The sequence below is a fragment of the Rhinolophus sinicus genome, chromosome 18 (genome assembly GCF_057876585.1).
Source record: "Rhinolophus sinicus isolate RSI-liver-muscle chromosome 18, RSI-T2T, whole genome shotgun sequence".
NCBI lineage: Eukaryota > Metazoa > Chordata > Mammalia > Chiroptera > Rhinolophidae > Rhinolophus > Rhinolophus sinicus.
In genome coordinates this window covers 115897391-115916024 of record NC_142518.1, presented here as the reverse complement: position 1 = coordinate 115916024, position 18634 = coordinate 115897391, and the positions used below count along the sequence as shown (strand labels likewise).

The following is an 18634-nucleotide window of genomic DNA, read 5'->3' as shown; positions in this document are numbered from 1 at the left end:
TATTAATTGAATGGATGTATTACTATGTTATAACTTACTTCTAAATAATGATTTAAAAAGTCATCATAGTAGGATGGAGTTAAAGGGAACTTCCGATTTAATTGTAAGAAATTTCTTCTTCTTTTTTTTTTTAAAGAGGGCACTGCTCACAGTGGCCCACACAGGGATCAAACCGGCAACCTTGGTGTTAGTACCATGCTTTAACCAACTGAGCTAACCGGCTACCCCTCATCTTACCTTTTTAAGAATTTACATTACATTTTCTGGTCACAAATTCTGCCCAGTCTGATATTTATTGCTCAAAGTTAAGAAAAGCCATACTTGGTGATCTGAGAGGTAAATGTGATAGTTTATAATTTGATTTTAAAGTAAAATGAAATGAAATTATATGAAGAGAAAAATGAGAAGCAAACCTTACAAAACCCAAAATTTGTATTCTAAACTCGAATTTTGGTAACACATTAAGAAACCTGGAAGAAAAGCTAAAATAATATTTAAATTACAAAGTTACTGTTGAACAAATTCTTATGCCTTTTTCATATCTGCAACACAGTTTGGCTGTATGATAGTACTTGGAGCTGTAAATCATGCATGGAGCTGTCCAGAGTCTTCAAGTGTTTGTTTTACTTTTATTTATGTCATAAAGAGTTTATTTTAAATAAAGGAGAGTCAAGTAAATGGAAAGGTTCTGTTTTCTGGCCCTGCCAGAATGGGACATGAAGTTGATATGTGGTTCTTAAGCCCCCCTCCCGCCCCCCATTTTCATCTGTAACGCAGCTCACCAGGGCACTGACTTTCAGCCAAGGGGGTAACGCAACTGTGGGTGATAGTGGAAGATTAATGGGGCCATGGGAGTTTGAAAAAGGCTCTCAGGTAATTCTGACAAAGCCTTCTCTCTTGAGAACTTCTACTTAGTCGGGATACAAGAAGACTAAGCGGTGTTTGGAATTTCACGTTAGATTTCACTTTCAGGAGTCAGAGTACCTTGCACTGGTCTACAGGTAGCACTAGGGTCATTCAGAATAGCCAATGTCTGCTGGGCGTGTACTGTGCGCCAGGTACTGTGCTAAGCACTCCACGTGCATTATCTCCTTTAATTCTCACTACAAACCTGTCAGCTTGGAACCTTAGTGAACTGCTCAAGGTCACGCAGCTAGTAAGTTGTGTAGGCCCCATATGACTCTCACGCCTGTATTTCGAACCCCCCCCCTACGCTTTTCTAAGACATTTGAATCTGAAATGTGGGGTTTTGTTGAAATGTTTTCCCCTCATAGTCCACAGAGAGATTCTACTAGAATCTGGGGTTACAGCTGGCACTTAGAAGGTTGAAATGAATGTAAATTTACCTCAAGAAAATGAAAATGTGCTGCCCCCAACTTCTCTTTCTTGTTTTGTTTTTATTAGGGTGACACTGGTTAATAAAATTATATAGGTTTCAAGTGTACAATTCTGTAATACATCAGCTGTCTATTGCACTGTGTGTTGAGCATAAGAAAAGATGAAATACTGCCATTTGCGACAACATGGATGGATCTTGAGAGGAGCATGCTAAGTGAAATAAGTCAGACAGAGAGTCGAGAACCATAATGACTTCACTCATGTGTGGGACATGAAACTGAAAGCAACAAAAGAACAAGATGAACTTCTCTTTCTGTTGTAAATTGGCAATCGAGCCTATAATTTGCTTATGATTTTTTCCTTAAGATTTAGGCATATTTAAATTATGCTCTGTTGTTTGATTTAGACACCTTTGGAGAGAAAGTTACTTTAAACCTTAAACTACACCTCTTTCTAAATTCATTTCTTAACCAGGAGGCCAAGAAACATCTGATATTATATAAAAAACCTTTATGTATTTATCTTTTTTCTGGAGAGTTCACAGCTTTTACCATGTTTTCAAAAAATTCCACCCCCCAAAAAAAACACAGGTTAAGATTCATTAGTTAACCACTGTTGACAGTTTGAGAGCTATCTGATAGAGCAGAACAAAAAGGCTGAACATTTCTTACTGATAAGGAATCACAGGTTTTGAATTTAAGTATCAAGACTTAAAAATTGTAACACTGGAAAAACGTCACCAAATTGTCTAAATCAGGGATTTGGGAAGAGGGGAGCAGGCCTTCCCATCACTGGGGAGGCTTTAAAAAATTCCTCCTCCCGGACTCTGGTGAGCTTCCCACCCCCCCACCACATATCTGAAAGGTACCGCCCTTGAGAAGCTAGAACCTTTGTCTTGGGGGAAGAAACAAATAAAAAGGCAGATTTAAACCCTTGCCTTCATGGCCACAAAATGTATTCAGCACTATGTTGACATTATTTCAAAGATAGGCAGGATGTCAATTTCAGGATAAAGCAATTTAGGAAGTGACTTGTCTAAAATAAACAGCATCTAATACACGTACTACTGATGCACTTTCTGCTGATATATTTACAGTTGGTAAAGTGAAGCAAAATACATCTGGTGCCTAGCAATTTTCATTTCTCATTTATAAATTCATTTTCCGTCCCAGGTATTTAACTATTTCTCTAGTTTCGAGCATTTATTTGCCCCCAGTTTCCCAATGTAGCCCTTTCCTCCCCTTAAAGTATTCCTGATTTCATGAGAAGACACACAGGAAGAGTGAATAATTTTGCGACACTGATAATGACATACCTACTAAAATGTAATTTAATTTTGCTTACTCTGTGATTTGACCCCTGGTTACATATATCACAAATAACTGAGTCAAATTTTGGTCAATAAAAAGTCTTACTTGGACTACATAAGTGAGAGAGAAACACAGGATGTAAATACACATTTTTATTTTATTGTAAATCAGGATGAATGGGTATTTTAAAAGTTGAAAAGTTGTAATAGGGAGTTGACTGAAAACACTGGATTCCAAGTTCCTAAAATGTGGACACTCCAAACCTACATAGGCAAAATTTAAAAGAAATGATTTTGAAAGTCTTCATCTATTTAAAGCAACCTGCAGCATTTGTAATTTGTATGATATGTATAAACAGATGAGATATATATTCTTAAAGGTAGTATTTTTTTTAAAAAAAAAACCTTGACTATTAAGTTATTAGGAACCAAGAAGCAAAGGATAACCTTGCAATATTATATACCTGATACTTAAAAATTACAATTCTGTACTTCTTCTAAAGCACTTATGTTCACCAAAGGCTGCTCTTATTACTTTAAGGACTATCTGCATCAGAATTACAGGTGTGAATATTAAAAATGCACGTTCCAAGTCCAAGAATTTAAATTTGCAACAGGCAAGCCCTAGTCCCATTTTGATACATACTAGTTTAAGAACAGCTGAGGGTAACATTAGTTTGGGGCTGTTGCTGGATCAGTTTCCCAAACTTCCCAGGTAAGAATCGCTTGGGCCCTCCGTAACATAGATGGACCACCAGCCTTCTTCCCCAGACATTCTCACTCAAGGGGGCTGAACTGGGGCCCAGGAAGCACTATTTTTTAACAAGCACACCTGCTGTTTCTCTTCCAAGTTGGGGAAATAAGTTAGATTACTATATTTAGGCAAATATTGTACTATATAATACTTAAGACCCTGGAATTGCAAAAGAAGCTCGAACTACCAACAGGAACAAAAACTAGCTATTTTTACACTGGTACAGAACCGACATTTTGGAAACACAAACCTCAGATTACCTTCTCAAAGTCCACCCCACTCCCAATGAGAAGTTTCCCACTATTTTTAGGATAAAGACAAAACTCCTTATTAGAGTCTACAATGCCCAGAAGCAGGGTTTGCCCCCTTCCTGCTGCTTACACACACACACACACACACACACACACACACACACACACACACACACACACAGAGCCCTCCATTATCTATCTTTCTGGTCTTAATTTAAAGGTGGCCCTTCTCTAGTCCAAGGTTAATCTCTCTACCCTGTGCGCCCCTGAACGAGCTTCCTCATCTGTAAAATGGGAACAACAACACCTGTCTCAAATGGCTCAGGTGTAAATGAGGTCGGGCAGGAAGAGCTCTGTACAGAGGCTCGCACAGTGAAAGGTCACTAGTATTTAACCCAATCAAGCTGTTTCTACTTCCTCACATTCAATTCAATTCTTCAACACACTCATCATCTGGCTTCTGCACCCCCGGTTGCAAAGACACTGTTTTCTCATGAGGCTCACCAACTGCCAAGTCTAAACGCCCATTTCAGCCCTTTGTGGCTGACTTTTCTGCAGGTGCCCGCCTTTGCCCACCGCTCCCTCCCTCCTTTGGAATTCTCCTTAACACAGTGTGTCCTGGTTTCCTCATACTTGTCTGGCCAGTCTTTTAAAGTATTTTTTTGTGGTTCTTTCATTGCTCACCTTTTCAAATTGTTTAGAAAACATTTGACCTGTATCAAGGTAATGCATGCGTCTTTACATGCCAATGACGGCTGCGGGGGGGGGGGGGGGGGGCTGCTTCCTGGGCCATCGGATTAGCACCCTCTCCCTTCACTTTGCTGTTCTTCACAGTACTCCCCACTCTTACTTAGTGACTGTCTACTGCCCCAACTAAACTCTAAGCTCTGTGAGGGAAGGGGCTGTTGTGCTCACTGCTGCAGGCAGAGACCTAGAACAATGCCTGGCACCAACTAGGCTCCATCAATAGTGGCTGGCTGACTGAAAGCCCAGCGTTATCCGTCACCTCCTAAGTTCTCAGGCTCTGTCTACAGCTGACTCATGTCGTGCCTAAGTGACTGACTGTCACACCATCTCCAGGGCTGTTCTCCTACAATCCATACTGCAAAGTGCAGCTGAAGCCACCCAAGCCCTTCCAGGCATCCCTATAACCTTTAGGATTGAGTCCACATTCTTTCGCAAAGCCCGCCAGGCTCTCCATGGCCTGGGCCCGGCTAACGAGTTTCAGCTCCTGCCGGCCCCTCCCACGGGCACCATGCTCTACCCTCCGGCTAACTAAGGAACGGAGGAACGAACAAATGAACCATTCAGTCACATGCTCTCTTCTCTGTCTGGAATGGTGCAGCCCCTCCCCCAGTACCTGCTTTGCCTGGCTAACTCATACTGGTCACGTCTGAGAAGGTCTGGCCCTTGGTTCCAGACTTGGGGATACGTGTCCTCCTCAGCACCTTTACGGGACACTGCGCTTATCATGTCATTTATCGTGCTCTTGTGTGGACTTATCCATTCCAGCACTGCGTTCACAATACCAGCAGAGCGCTCGGTACAGCTAGGTCAGGAACTAGTGGTCGACAGGAAATCCACCCATCTGCCTCTCAAATCCGGGTCTCCAGCCCAAATCACTTTACCTTTTCTGCGTCTACACCCTGACAGCTCAGTTGCTAAGACCCTTTGGAGAAAAATCGCACAATAAAGTAAACTGGTACCATTTAAAATTCTCTAACCTCATTTGCGCATTCCAGAGCCAGCAATCCTTTTCCGGATCCCTAGTCAGCTCCCGCCACCATTTCCCTCAGTGACCATTAAAAAAAGAAGCAACACTTAAACATTAAGAGAAGGGTTTGCAGTGAAAATGAACCCTCTTCCTACTCTGCTTCACAGGTGTTAACAGCTTCAAGTGCGTCTTGCCAAAAATACTTTCTGTGAATATGAAAACGGATTGATATCCTTTGTCCCCCAAATGAATGAAACCAAACACTGCCTACTAGTCTATCGCTTATTTTTTCCAGAATGTCTTTGAACGTACAGTACTAAGTGAAACAAGGATGATTTTTCTCACTCATATTAGGAATCTAAAAATATGAACAAAACTAAACAAACTCAGGTACAGAGAACAGATCGGTGGCTACCAGAGGAGACGGGGTGGGGGGAGTGCAAAAGGGGTGAAGGGGCCAACTGCATGGAGATGGACAGTAACTAGACTTTTTGGGGTGATCACGTTGTAGTGTATACGGATGTCGAATTACAATGTTGTCCATCTGAAACTCATTGAATAAAAAAGGAATATCTTTCCATATTAGCACATCTAGAGTTTCCTCATTGTTTTTAACAGTTGCGTGTTTCCCCACTGAGTGGATGTACCATAATTCAACATCTCTGCCACTGATGGACACGTAGCTGGTTTCCAGTTTTTCCTTCTCCCCCTCAGTAGTTCAACACTTGTACCTGAGCTCCCTCCCCATTTTCCCTTTTCTTGCGAGGATGATCTTCCCTATTTCCCAGAGGAAGCTGGAGCTATGAAGCGTGATCTCCTTCAGCTTCCTATCTGCCTTATCTACACACTGATCTGCAAGTGCCCTCCATCCTTTCCTGTATCTCGAGCAAGATCTCTGGCCCCACGGAGGGAATGCTAGCTATGCTACCTCGCTATGCTACCGTAACATTCCCTCCTGTTTTCACAGACGTCTTTCCCATAACTGTTCTCTCTTGCTTTTCTCCAACCTCTCCTACTCCATTGCTTTCTCCCCTAAGCCTATGCAAGCATGCTGATTTATCTTCCATCTTAAGACTCGCCCTCTTCTACTCCTCGCAGCCTAGCTTCTTGACAGAGTAGTCTGTGATCTCTATTGTCACTTCCTCCTCTTCCATCTGCTCCTCACCCTGCTGCTGGCCGACTTCCAACGTCACTACTCTAAAATTCTTATGCTAGCTAAAGGCGCCATGGCCCTCCTCGCTGCCAAACCCAAGGGCTGTCTCTCGGGCCTCATGTGACTTCTCGCTGTGGTATATATGTCTTTTCCCTCCTTAAAACGCCTTCCTTGGTTTGAAAAAAACATCACTCTTCAGGTTTTCCTTCTATTTGTGACCACTTACAAATACTGGTCTTCACCAGGGTTCTGTCCTCCGTGCTCTTCTGACCCCACATGCCTGCTGGGTGCCCTCACCTACTGCCAGGGGTGCACCAATCCTCAGTCTTCCATTTACATGCTTCCAACCGAACTCAGCTGTTTCTCCTACCTTCCACTCAACTTGTTGCCAATGGCACCGTCATTTACCCAGTCACCTAAGTCCGAAACTTAGGTGCCCCTGTTTTATTTTCCATTATCCAGTCAGTCACCAAATGCACCCCATCACCTTCACCTGGCATCAGCCCTCCGAGTCCATCCGTTGACACACTGCTGCCAGAACCGTCTCTCTCAAATGAGCCTTGGAATCGCTCCACGACCTATGCTCCCGATACTCCTGCTGCCCCTCCGAAACCACTAGTTCCCTGACAACCATGTAGTTGCATGGCCCTAAGCACGCTCCCCGCCCCTCCCCTGTGACTGTCTGGCAAACTCCTCCATGCCTACTCTTCATGGTCTAGCTCAAGGGGCTGCTCTTGAAGCCTTCCCACTCACTCCACAGGCAGAGTTGATAGAAAGTCCTTCCTTTCACCACAGATCCTTGTCAATATTCATTGCAATGATCACATTTTATTAAACTTATTTATTTACATGTCTCTTATCCTAGACCTTAAGCTCCCTGCAATCAAAGACTACATCCTGCTTCTGTACCAGCACCTAGCAGACTGCTTGATAAAAACAGGTGGCTTGATAAATGTTGAATGAACACATGAATACCACATACCCATCCACTCTCCCAAACTAAATTCTAAAAGCCACCTTCCACACCCCCTCCTTCACCCCCAAATGCCAATCAGTCACCAAGTCCTCTTGACCGTACCCCCTAAAGATCTCTCATATTCACCGTTCCCCTACCATCTTAAGGCCAAGCCCAAGTTTGGGTCCCTTCACCCCTTACTTGAATCTAGATTTGCTCCTCTCCAAACGATTCTCCACACTACTGCTTAAATTTTTAAAACATTTTTTATTACAAAAATAATACATACCTGTAAAAAAATTCAAACAATACAGAAATAAAAGCACAATACACCAGCCAGGATACATATACCCACATGGCCCCTGCCCTCCAATGCCATCCCCCAGAGGCTATCACTGTGAATAGTTCAGCGTATATCCTTTCAGGTCCTTCCCTTTGCATATACAAGTATACACAAACACATAGAAATTTATACATAATTCTGCATTTTCCAAAAATGGGGTCACACTTGTCTGTTACCTATGATTGTTCAATTTCTTCCTTCATTCACATAGAAAATTTCTAACACACAAATCCGATTACATCACTCCACTAGAGCTCCTTATTTCCTAGAATACAAGATCGTTAGCATCAAATTCGAAGCTTTTCATGATATATGCTTCCTGCCCATCTTTCAGTCTCATCTCTAGCCATTCCAGCATTAAAGGACTGGAACTAAATCATCTTCAATTCTTTGTGGAAGAAGGCAGGTACAAACAAACAAACAAACAAACTAGGAACACACTCTGTCATTTCTAGACTTCGGCCTTTTCACTTCTTACACTGCCTGGACTTTCCTAGCTGGCAAGCTTCTACTGATTCTTCATCCATCAGCTTAAAAATGATCTCTAGAAAGACTTCCCTGACTTTTTCAGACATAATCCCACTCCTCTGCTTTCCTCTGTACTTGATAGCTCATTAATTGCACTTATCTCACAGTACTATAATGTGTTGACATGTTCTGAATCCCACTCCCCGTCTCCCAGCTTAACGGTGAGCTCTTTGGGGGAAAAGGACTGTGTCTTACTGACCTTTGCACCTCAAGGACCTGGTACAGTGCTCATTACGGAGCATCTGCTGAGAATTTTATGATCCTAGGAACATTTACTGAGTATGTACTATGCACAGAACCGTATTCTAAAGCATGAAAAGAACAGAAGATACAACCTTGCCCTGAGGAACTCACCATTTTCCTATCATTTCCCCTGGGGGTAGAGGGACGGAACACATTTCCATGGCAACATACCACTTCTGACATACAGCCTGTTTCAAAGATTTATATAGCCGTTTGCCTGAAATCCACTTAGAAACAAGGCATTTTCTAATCAAATAATAAAATAATGGGCAGTTTGTCCAATAGGTTTGTTTTCAGTGTGGCGCACAGTCCACCAGAAAGAACCCAATTCTCTGTCCCAGCAGGGGTGCTGGCACCTGCTCCAGCCTGCAAATTAGAAAACTGACATGATATCGTGCTTGGAAAATGTCTAATCCACCAAGAGGACATAAAGTGATTAGTCCTTTCATAAGTTCTCCTCCTTCCCCAGGGAAAATGACACCAAGAGCAGTAAATGGAGTTAGAGGAGGGCACTGGACAAGGAGGCGATTGCTCTACTTTTGTTAGTGGGGAAGGGGGTCTGCTTGGTTTTAATCAAGGGGTGACACTGCCCCGGAAGATCAAGAGAAGCAATTCGTTATCATTTACTTACTATTTGTCAAGGCTAAGGTATGAGTTAATGTGGCGATTGCAGGATGAGACAGCGCACAAATATAACAGACTGGGGAAAGGTGAATCACCTAGGCTGCAGACCAGGGAAGGTGACCAAGGACGCCCAAAGGAGGCCTCATTCATCAGACTCCAAGTCACTGTCCCCAGCAATGGAGTGGAAATCCTCACTGTCCTCCTCGTCCTCTGACAGGTGGACCTGGCTTAGCACGCTCGGCCCAGAGCGCTGCTCCTCCTCCTCCTCCTCTTCTTCCTCCTCTGAAACCTCATACCCACCGATGCTGCTGAAGCTTGTGTCTTGGGTGTTCGACTTGGGCTCAGGCTCCTCATAGCTCCCATAACTGAGAAGAGAAACATGTCATCTCTCAAGCTCGGGCACCAGCTAGCTGACCAGTCCCATTCCTGCTGCCACCAAGGGGTCAGCCCATCTCACCTCCCCTGGACACTAAAATGACTGCTTCTCGACTGTTCTACAGGCCCCGGAGAGAAAAATGATCCTGTTCAAAAACATCCACTTGCCAACTGCATATACACAAGAACCTGGAAGAAACTCCCTGACACCTGGACAACACTCTGCCAGCTTCTGGCACGTGACCACAAATGCTCTGACAGCCTCATGGTTCCATCTAGCACAGCTTCATGCATCTACATCTTCAGTTAGTCAATCAACAGGCCCTTTCAGTCCCCTCCTTCCATCCCTACCCTGCAGGCCCTTGGCTTGTCCTTCCCTATCTCTGGCCTACACCACTGAAATCAGCCCTGCTTCCAGTCTTGCTCTCCTCCAATTAATTCTTCATACTTCTGCCAGAGTGCTCTTTATTTTTTTGTTTGTTTGTTTATTCTTAATTTTACTTAAAAAAATCACACAAGTAATGCACGTTCACTGGTTTAAAAAAACAAAACACTGGAACATACAACCAGAAAAAAAGAAAAAAAATCACCAATAACTCCGCTACCCAGAGGTAATCTTTTGGTATATGACTTTCCAATTTTTTTCCTATGTACTTCACTTAGATGTTTAAACATTTTTTAATTTACAAAATTAGAATACTCTACATACTCTTTAGGAATCTGCTTTTTTCACTAATAACGAACATCTTTATAAGCATACATCTATAGCAACATTTCAATAGCTGCATGGTATTCCACCGTATGGCCATGACAAGATTTATTTAACAGTCACTCACTAAGACATTTAAGCTGTCTCCAATTTTCCCACTATTAGAAACAATGCTGTGATAAACATCCTTGTACAAACATCTTGATTAAGGTGTTTTATTATTCCCGTAGAAAAATTTCCGAGACCTGAAATTTGGGGGCCAAAAGGAATACACATTTTTAAAATTTTTGATTTCTGATTCAGCTCAGTTTCCTTCTTTAACCAGCTCCCCCAACCCACTCCCACCGAAGTCCCAGAAAAATCCCGTGGTTGCTTATCACAGCACTTTTCATGTTACACTATGATCAATCAATCACCTGTTTACCTGGTTTGGGTTTCCCATTAGACTGAACTCCTTGAAGGAAGGGACCACATCTTAGTTACATTTGTACTTGTGATAAGTATTTGCTGAATGAACAAATAGACTCTCGCCACTCCCTGGATACCTCTGGCTAGATGTATCTGTACCTTAAGTCTAACATGTCCAAAGACAAATTCATGTTTTCCTTCTTTCCAATCCCATCTAATGTCTGTTCATCCTCTTTCCTAGCTCACTGACATTCTTATTCATTATACAGCTGATCTCCTTACCTCCCGCATCCAATCGATCTACCCTCTAAATAGCTCTTGAATATGTCCGTCCCTCCCTCCCCTTCTAACAGATCCAGTTGAGATCCTTATCACTGCCCTAGTTATTTAATACACAGATTTGACATTATTTCCTTTTCCTTAGATAATGATTCCCATTACCCCAAATCCAAATGTCTTAGCATGCCATTTAAAGTCCTCTGCAATATAATCCGTTGCTACTTCTGGAGCCACAACTGCCAATGGATTTCCCTTCACTGTGGAACACACTTGGTTAATTTCTGTGCCTGTGAACATATTGTTCCAGCTCTAAGGATCTCCTCACCTGCTGCCACTTATCTGCTTAGTAGACTCCTATTCATCCTGTAAGGACCAGTTCAAATGTTCCCTTGTCTGTGAAACTTTCCCTGATGACTCCCAAGCAGAGGGAGACACTCCCTTGTCAGTGGTGACTTGAGACTTGGTACTTAGCTTACGCTACAGCACTTAGCACACTGCATTGGTAGTGATTTTGTTTGGATCAGTCTCTTCCACTAGACTGTGAGCTCCTCAAGGCCAGGGTACTTCTTGCTCCTCTGTGGATCCCCAAGGGCCTAGCACAGTGCCTGGCCCTAGGAGGTGCTCAGGAGGTGTTTGATGGATGGAGGTAATCTGATGCTGGGCCCTCTGACATCACTGCTGGGCACTGATGCCACAGCCCTGGAGCATGTTGCTGCCGATTACCTGATGTTGCTATCTTCCAAACCACGAGAAGCCTCCCCACCGTCTCCCTCATAGGACATCATGCTTTCTTCATTTTCCATGCCCATCCTCGTGTTCTCCTGAAGCATGCGGGGCTGTTTGGGTCTTATCCCACCAGATCCCACATCAGAATCACTTCCACTTTCACTTAGCTGGATAGCTGTGAAAAAAAAAGAGACAGATCCTGACATAAGCGGGACAGAATCAACATCTTTGGCTTGGTCTTCCCAAACTAGTTACCCCACATATCTACACAGGTGCCCTGCCTGGACCCCTCACCTCGCAGGAGGGCTTAGGGTCAACACTGGCAAGATCTGTTGTTTGGAAACTGAATCTAAATAACCACTGCCTTTTTCCATCTCAATCCAAACTCTATCTGGGTTTTTCCTATTATCTCCTCCTCTGCTTTTCCTGTCACTGCCACCGATCCCGGAAATACCTCAAAACAGGACCTTTTTTCTGAATTCTTCTGCCCTACTGACACATATCACTTCTTTTTGGTTCTTATCAAGTATTCAAATCAAAGCTGCCACTTAGGCACTGCCTGTTCCAGCGCCACCTTTTGCACCTCCTGTGTTGTAGTTCTTCACTTCCTCAAAGGCTAGTGAACTCGATCATCCTATGAGTGCGTGCTCAGGACTGAGCTCGATTCATGGGACTTCATTAAGAGAGCAGTTTCCAATAACAGCACATGCGGCCAAGAGCTTCCTAGCCAGCCCTGAGGGTGCTATGTGAGCCACACAGGAAGAGAAGCAAGGAGCAAGACCCACCAGAGAAAGGATTGTCTCCTTCTTCATCGCTCCCAGCATCTTCCTCATCGTCTTCTCCTTCGGACATAAGCAGATCCTCATACAGCACACTGGCCTGAGGCTGCTGCACGGTTCCTTCCTCTTCATCTGCAAGGTCACCATCTGCATCTTCACCTTCCTGAGTAAGACCAGCTGACAGTCAGAGTCCTACCAACCGCCCAAGGAAGACCACAAGTCCCTCCAGCCCCCTTGCTGCCTCCGAAGAACACTAGTAACTTTGGTGGGTAGACTTGTTTTATCTGCTTCCAAGGATTGAAGTCAGATAGGACCTCCCTCTGGAGACCCTGGTCACGTCCTGGGATGTGGCCTGCCCTGCACTGGGGAGGGGGGCTCCTATCACCTCAGGGTATAATGGAACCGTAAGCTTTCTGTAAGCATCCTTACTGGGGCTGGAGCCTTAGGTTTCCCCTCCCCCACCTTCAATATCCACATCAGAGGCTTCCTTGCCCAGACTACCTCAGCTCTGGCGCATCTGAGTGAGGAACGCAAACGGCACATCATAGAGGAACGTGCGGGTGTCAGGAGTGAACCAGGGCTCTCAGCCAGGACGGAGGCTCCTCCCTGACAGCCCAGCCAACCCCACAGCTAGTGGGGGCTGTGTACACAGCTCAGGGCATGTGCATATCCTCTTTGAAAATCATAGGTAGGGTAAAACCCCAACAATAGGATGGCCCTTGGCCTATTCTTACTGTGGCATCACAAGGAGACTCTCCTTAGCTGGGGTTGGACTCTTTGGGACAGAAAAGCCCTCCTGACTTTTGTCATCTCCAGGGGAACCCTGACTGAGATCAGCTGCCAGGCTTCCTGGCTTCAGGTCAGGAGTATCTTCTGCGACCGCTAGAAAAGGCCAATTTCATCTCAGTTTATATGTAATTTTCCTTTAGAGTACAGTATACATACAGTAAAGTAGCAGGGAAAACATTTCCAACTCTTGTCTGTGAAGGAAGTTGGTCTTTCCAGTCACCTGTCAGGTCACTCTGATGCCTCATACACTTTTCATACTCGTGCCTTCCCTGATTCTGCTGTGCCTGACTCTGCCCATGGGGACAGACAGCAGACAATGCCAGTCATGCGACCTGCCACCATACCACCTTGAAGTCACATTCTTAAGCCTTCCTTCCCAGGGCCAAGGAGCTCAATTATGCTTAACACATGTCATATATCACCCCAGCAGTCCTCCACTCGTCACCCCAAAGCATACCACCAATCTCACAAAGAGAAAAAGAACATCCTACCTGTGTCACCTGCTTCTCTGGAGTGGCAGTGGGAATATCCAGGACAGACATATTGCTTTCATCTTGAAATACAGAGGCATCTCGAGACATACTGAGGGATGTGTTGGTATCATACAAATCGGGAGGCTGTGGCACAAATCATACAACTTAGCTTCTATTTAGGCAAGAGAATAAGAGATACAGAGAACTGCCCCTTAGAGCGTTCCCTGCAGAAAGAGGTCATGCAGACCAATCCATTTCGAGAAAGTGTAAGTTGAAACAACTCTGGGGGAAGGTTTTGGGGGATCTTACAGATATTCCTCATCCTAGCAAAGAGGCATTTGATGTACATGATCAGAGGCCAGAAGCAGGAAAGCATCAAACTTATGGGGCACTTCTACGTCCTAACAGTTCTTCTGGTCAATAACCTAGTTTCTTCTAAGCCTTATCTTACTGTGTTTAGGTCCAGGGCTTCCTACCATTGCTATTTTGATTGTCTGGTGTAGAGACGTCTAATAGGAAATGGGATTAAGGCATTCCAACCCCAACAAGAGCATGGAATGGGTTAACGGCTTATGAGATCAGAGGATGCTACGAGGCAAAATGGTGTGGTGAAAAACCATGGGCTTTGGAGGAAACTGCCCTGCGTTTGAGGCCTGGCTCTACCACTTGTTAGCTGAGTAACTTTAAGAAATTACTTCATCTCTCTAAGCCTTGGTTTCCTCAGTTGTAAAACATGGACGATAATGTCTAGATCACAAGGTTGTTGGGACATTTAAGAGATATGCATTAGCTCCGTACCCAATGCCTGGTATTCAGTAACTTATAGATCCCTTCCCTCTTCTCTTCCCTCTCCTGAAGAGAACAGGGACTATTCAGGGACAGGAGGGCAGGAGGGCACACCAAAGCACAGGCTGGAGAAATAGGAAAGCATTCTCCAAAGAGCTGGCTGAGGGTAGGAATAGTATAGGAAGCTATTTAAAAATCATGTTTTCAAAGGCTACTTAATGAAATAAAATGCTCAGAATACAATATAAAGTGAAAACGACAGGACCCAAAACCATCTTGACCAGTTTCACTTTCTAAGTGTGTCCATAAACACACACTCAGCCCCCCCCCCCACAGATTTGAGAGAAACACACCAAATGTTCACAGTGGTTGGTTCTTTCTGAGAGGTGGCCTTGATTTTTAGCTAACTTATTTCTTCTTTATATTTGCCAAATGAACATGTTACCTTTATCAACAAAAAACCAACATATGTGTTACTTTGTGGTGTTGTTTTTTTTTTATCAAACACGCAAGAGACTGATTGAGAAGAGGGTTTTGGAGAAAGAGGCAAAACAGAATTCAAAGGATTCCAGAGCAGATAAACTAATTGTGGAACAGAAGGGAAAATCAGGAAAGAAAGGTTATATGGGAAACCACAAAGTGAGCAGTTTTAATGAAAGTGTGAAGCTGAATGTATGTTGCAACAGAAGCTGGCTGGGAAGAGCTGAGTGACAACAAATTACGGACACCATCACTTACAGCTGGAAGCAAAGCATGGTTACTTTTACGTTTCTGTACAACCAGAACGGTACTATGACAGGGTAAACGTACGCGCACATTCCTTAATTACATTTGGGTTTGACGGGAACAATGAGGAAGGACAAGCACTCGTGCACCTTCCTCAGGTTAAGAGATCAGGAACTGGGCTTCCTGTTTCAAATGTGGACATAGCAGCGAAGGCAGCGATGAGAGGATGCAGTGGAGTAATGAACAGGCACTATCTATACCCTACTCTCCCCAGAAGACCTTCTAACTGCACCAAACTACAGCCCCTGCTCACGAGGGAGAACGATTACCAGGTGTTCTTCAGCCATTTGAGACAGTGTGGGAGGGCTAGCGAAGGCAGAAAGACTTTTGGGTCTGAACCTCTGACTCACCTAGGCTTCCACTGTTACAGACTACAGCAAACCACTCGTGGCCAGACTCTCCAGGGGAATGACAGCTAACACACAGGCCTCAATCACCCAAGCCCCCGTTAACCCAATCTGCCCACACACTCCAAGAGCCCTTCCTTGCTCTGGCCTGGATTAAGTATTTTAGGATTCTTTATACTTGGCCCCTCAGTAACCTAGGTTTGGGGATGAAAGAGTACAAGATAGATAGGGAGAATGCAGGAATAAGACATAGACAGCAATAACCCAACAGAGGTCACATAGGTTACATTATCAGTTCAGAGTGAAACCTGAGGAGAATGAAAGTTTTCCAGTGGGAAGAGGCAGAATTTTGCATTGAACTATTTGGTTCAATTTGAAAGGGCCTTTGCGAACTCTGTAGACAGCTTTCATACAGCTAAGGAAACAAAGATTTATTGAATGTCTACTATATGCCAGGCAAATTAACTCATTTAATGCTTATGACAATCTTGAAAAGTACATTTTAGAGTAAAGGAAACTGAGTTAGAGAGGTTCAAAACTTCCCAAGTTCACAAAGAGCTAGTTAGTAGCAGAGCTAAGCTCCAACCCAACACAGGCTTGTTTTATGCCAAGCGTCATGGACTTTCCACTCCACCATAGTGCCTCCAATACAGAAACCCAGCACCGGCTATTCTGCCAAGTCCTATTCTTCAAACACGCCACCAGCTCTCTAAGAGTACGGTACAGATGTAATGTACTCAGTATGTCAAAGGGTCAGTACAGAAACACTACAAATGTCTTATTAATCCTACTCTCTAGTCTTTTGGCATATAAATTTAACATTAGAAAGATTACCTGTCTTCATTTACGAGGAGAGAGAGACGATCCGGGAAAATGGGCGACATCTGAGCTACACTGAGGTACCACTGCGGGAATGAGTTATCAGGCATCACTAAAGCACAGGAACAATGTGGCCATGGCTCTAGCTGAGAAGTCTATACTCCAGGGAAGTCCCAGAGCCCCAATTCATGGGCAAGGGAGCTCAGGAGACTCAATCGGAATGCCTCTGCTCCTAGTCAGGAATCTGGTATCCCTAAATTCTGCTTAAGCAACTGAGACCCCACCCCACTCATTCATCCCGCACCTGCCTCTTCTGGATTCAACAAGGCCACCAAGACCCATGGCCCTCACTCACCTTAGCCTTTGAGAAGACAAGAAAGCACACGAAAGGCATATGAAGAGGAAGGACAGAGAAGAAGGGTATCTCAGTAAATACATCTGTTAACACGCTCCCCATCTCCCAAACCAATAAGAAAACTGTTAAGAGGCGGTTCCTAGTCCTCAAACTCACCTGAGGTGTATAAGGCCCTGGGGTCATTGGGTCCAAGCTTTCTAACTCTGCTTCCTCCAAAGCTGCTTCTTTGGCTGTACAAATATCCTTCTCAAGTTGAGTCAAATGCTCATCATACTGAGAAATAAAGAAAATTAGGGAATTCACTCAACATGTGCTTGAGGCACTGGGGATACAAAAGTAAACAATGCAGACAAAAACCCCTGTCTTCATGGAGCTTCTTTTCAAGCAGCAGGACACGTGATAATCCAAATAAATACTATGTAGTTTATTAAAAACATTCAGGTCTAGGTAGGAAAATAAAGCCAGGAAGGAATTAAGGAATCCAGGACGAGGATACGGGGACAGGATGTTATTTTTAAAATAGGATAATTAGGGAAGGTCTCCTCACCCAAGGGAACAAAGGGATTCCAGAAAGCTAGTTCCCAAGGAACCACCTGTTTACCACCTACCTCAGTCAATGTCTGGTAACAGACGTTCACAATCTCCTGAGCAGTCTTGGTGTACTGACTTTCAGGCCCTATTAGGGAAAAAAGAAAGTGCTACTACCTTTGCAGACTTAGTTCCAGAGATGTACATTCTGTCACTAGCACTGCTGCCCCAGTATCCCAGACCCCCAAAATCACGCTTCAGCTGTAACTTGGACTCTGGCTTTACTTTTGGAAGGAGAACATTTCAAACATTAAAAAAAATATACTAATATAATGAACTCCCTTGTATCCACTACCCAGCTTCAATGATTAGCAATGTATGGTCAATCTTGTTTCATTTAAACCTAAAGTTTCACACTCCTCCCAAATTACTTTGAAGCAAATTCCAGTATCATTTCACTTCACCACAAATTGTTCAATATCTTTAAGGACTCTTTAAAAAAAATAAGCATGTATGATAGTAACACAGTAGATATGTGTCATTATACATTGGTCCAAACCCATAGGATGTACACCACCAAGAGTGTCCCTCATGTCAACTATGGGCTCAGGATGAGAGCTATGTGTCAGTGTAAGTTCACTAATTGGAACAAATACGCCACTCGGATCAGGATGTTGATGGTGGGGGAGGCTGTGCCTGTGGCAGTGAGGGGCACAGGGTATATGGAACTCTCTATACCTTCAGCTCAATTTTGCTCTAAACTGCTCTGAAAAATAAAGTCTATAAAAAACCCCAACTATATCATATCCAAAATAGTTAGCAATAATTCTTGAATATTATTAAACAGCCAAAGGAAAAAAAAAACCAGCCAGTCAACATTCAAATTTCCCTAATTATTTCATTAACGTTCTTTTACGTTTGAGTTCTTTGAATCGTAATCCAAATAAGGTCCACACATTGCATTTGACTGCTGTGTCTCTTTAAGACACTTTACCTATTAGGTGATTCTTAAGTAAACTATAGAGTTCCCCATGTGGCCTTTGACACAAGTTGTAAAAACTGGTTGCTTGCAGGTCAATCCAGTTTTGTTGGACCTATATAAAAAAATCAATCCAGTTTTTTGAAAATGCTTGAGCTATACACTCACAATATATACACTTTTTGTGTATAAATCATACTTCAATAAAGTTTTTTAAAAATCCGAATTAGTTGACATTCAACAATCGAGAGAGTTCATATAAAAACCCAAATGTCTAACTTCTC

At 43.6% G+C, this 18634-nt stretch overlaps 1 protein-coding gene across 6 annotated transcripts in view; it reads right to left on the bottom strand.

Annotated features, from left to right (window-relative positions):
* TAF1 (TATA-box binding protein associated factor 1) overlaps window positions 1-18634 on the bottom strand; it is a 78866-nt gene that overhangs the window by 13406 nt on the left and 46826 nt on the right. For 3 of the 6 annotated variants that reach the window (XR_016020002.1, XM_074324340.2, XM_074324341.2), the window contains exons 33-37: window positions 17452-17519; window positions 17000-17116; window positions 13769-13894; window positions 12495-12651; window positions 11707-11884 (exon numbers count right to left, since the gene is read on the bottom strand). Coding sequence is in view for 5 of the 6 variants with exons in the window: in XM_074324340.2 (XP_074180441.1) it covers window positions 11707-11884; window positions 12495-12651; window positions 13769-13894; window positions 17000-17116; window positions 17452-17519 (646 nt within the window). In the remaining variant the exon portion in view is untranslated. Of the gene's footprint in view, window positions 1-7721; window positions 9578-11706; window positions 11885-12494; window positions 12652-13768; window positions 13895-16999; window positions 17117-17451; window positions 17520-18634 lie in introns of those variants that run through there. The other 3 variants (XM_074324339.2, XM_019747964.3, XM_019747966.3) reach the window with 2 other exon arrangements.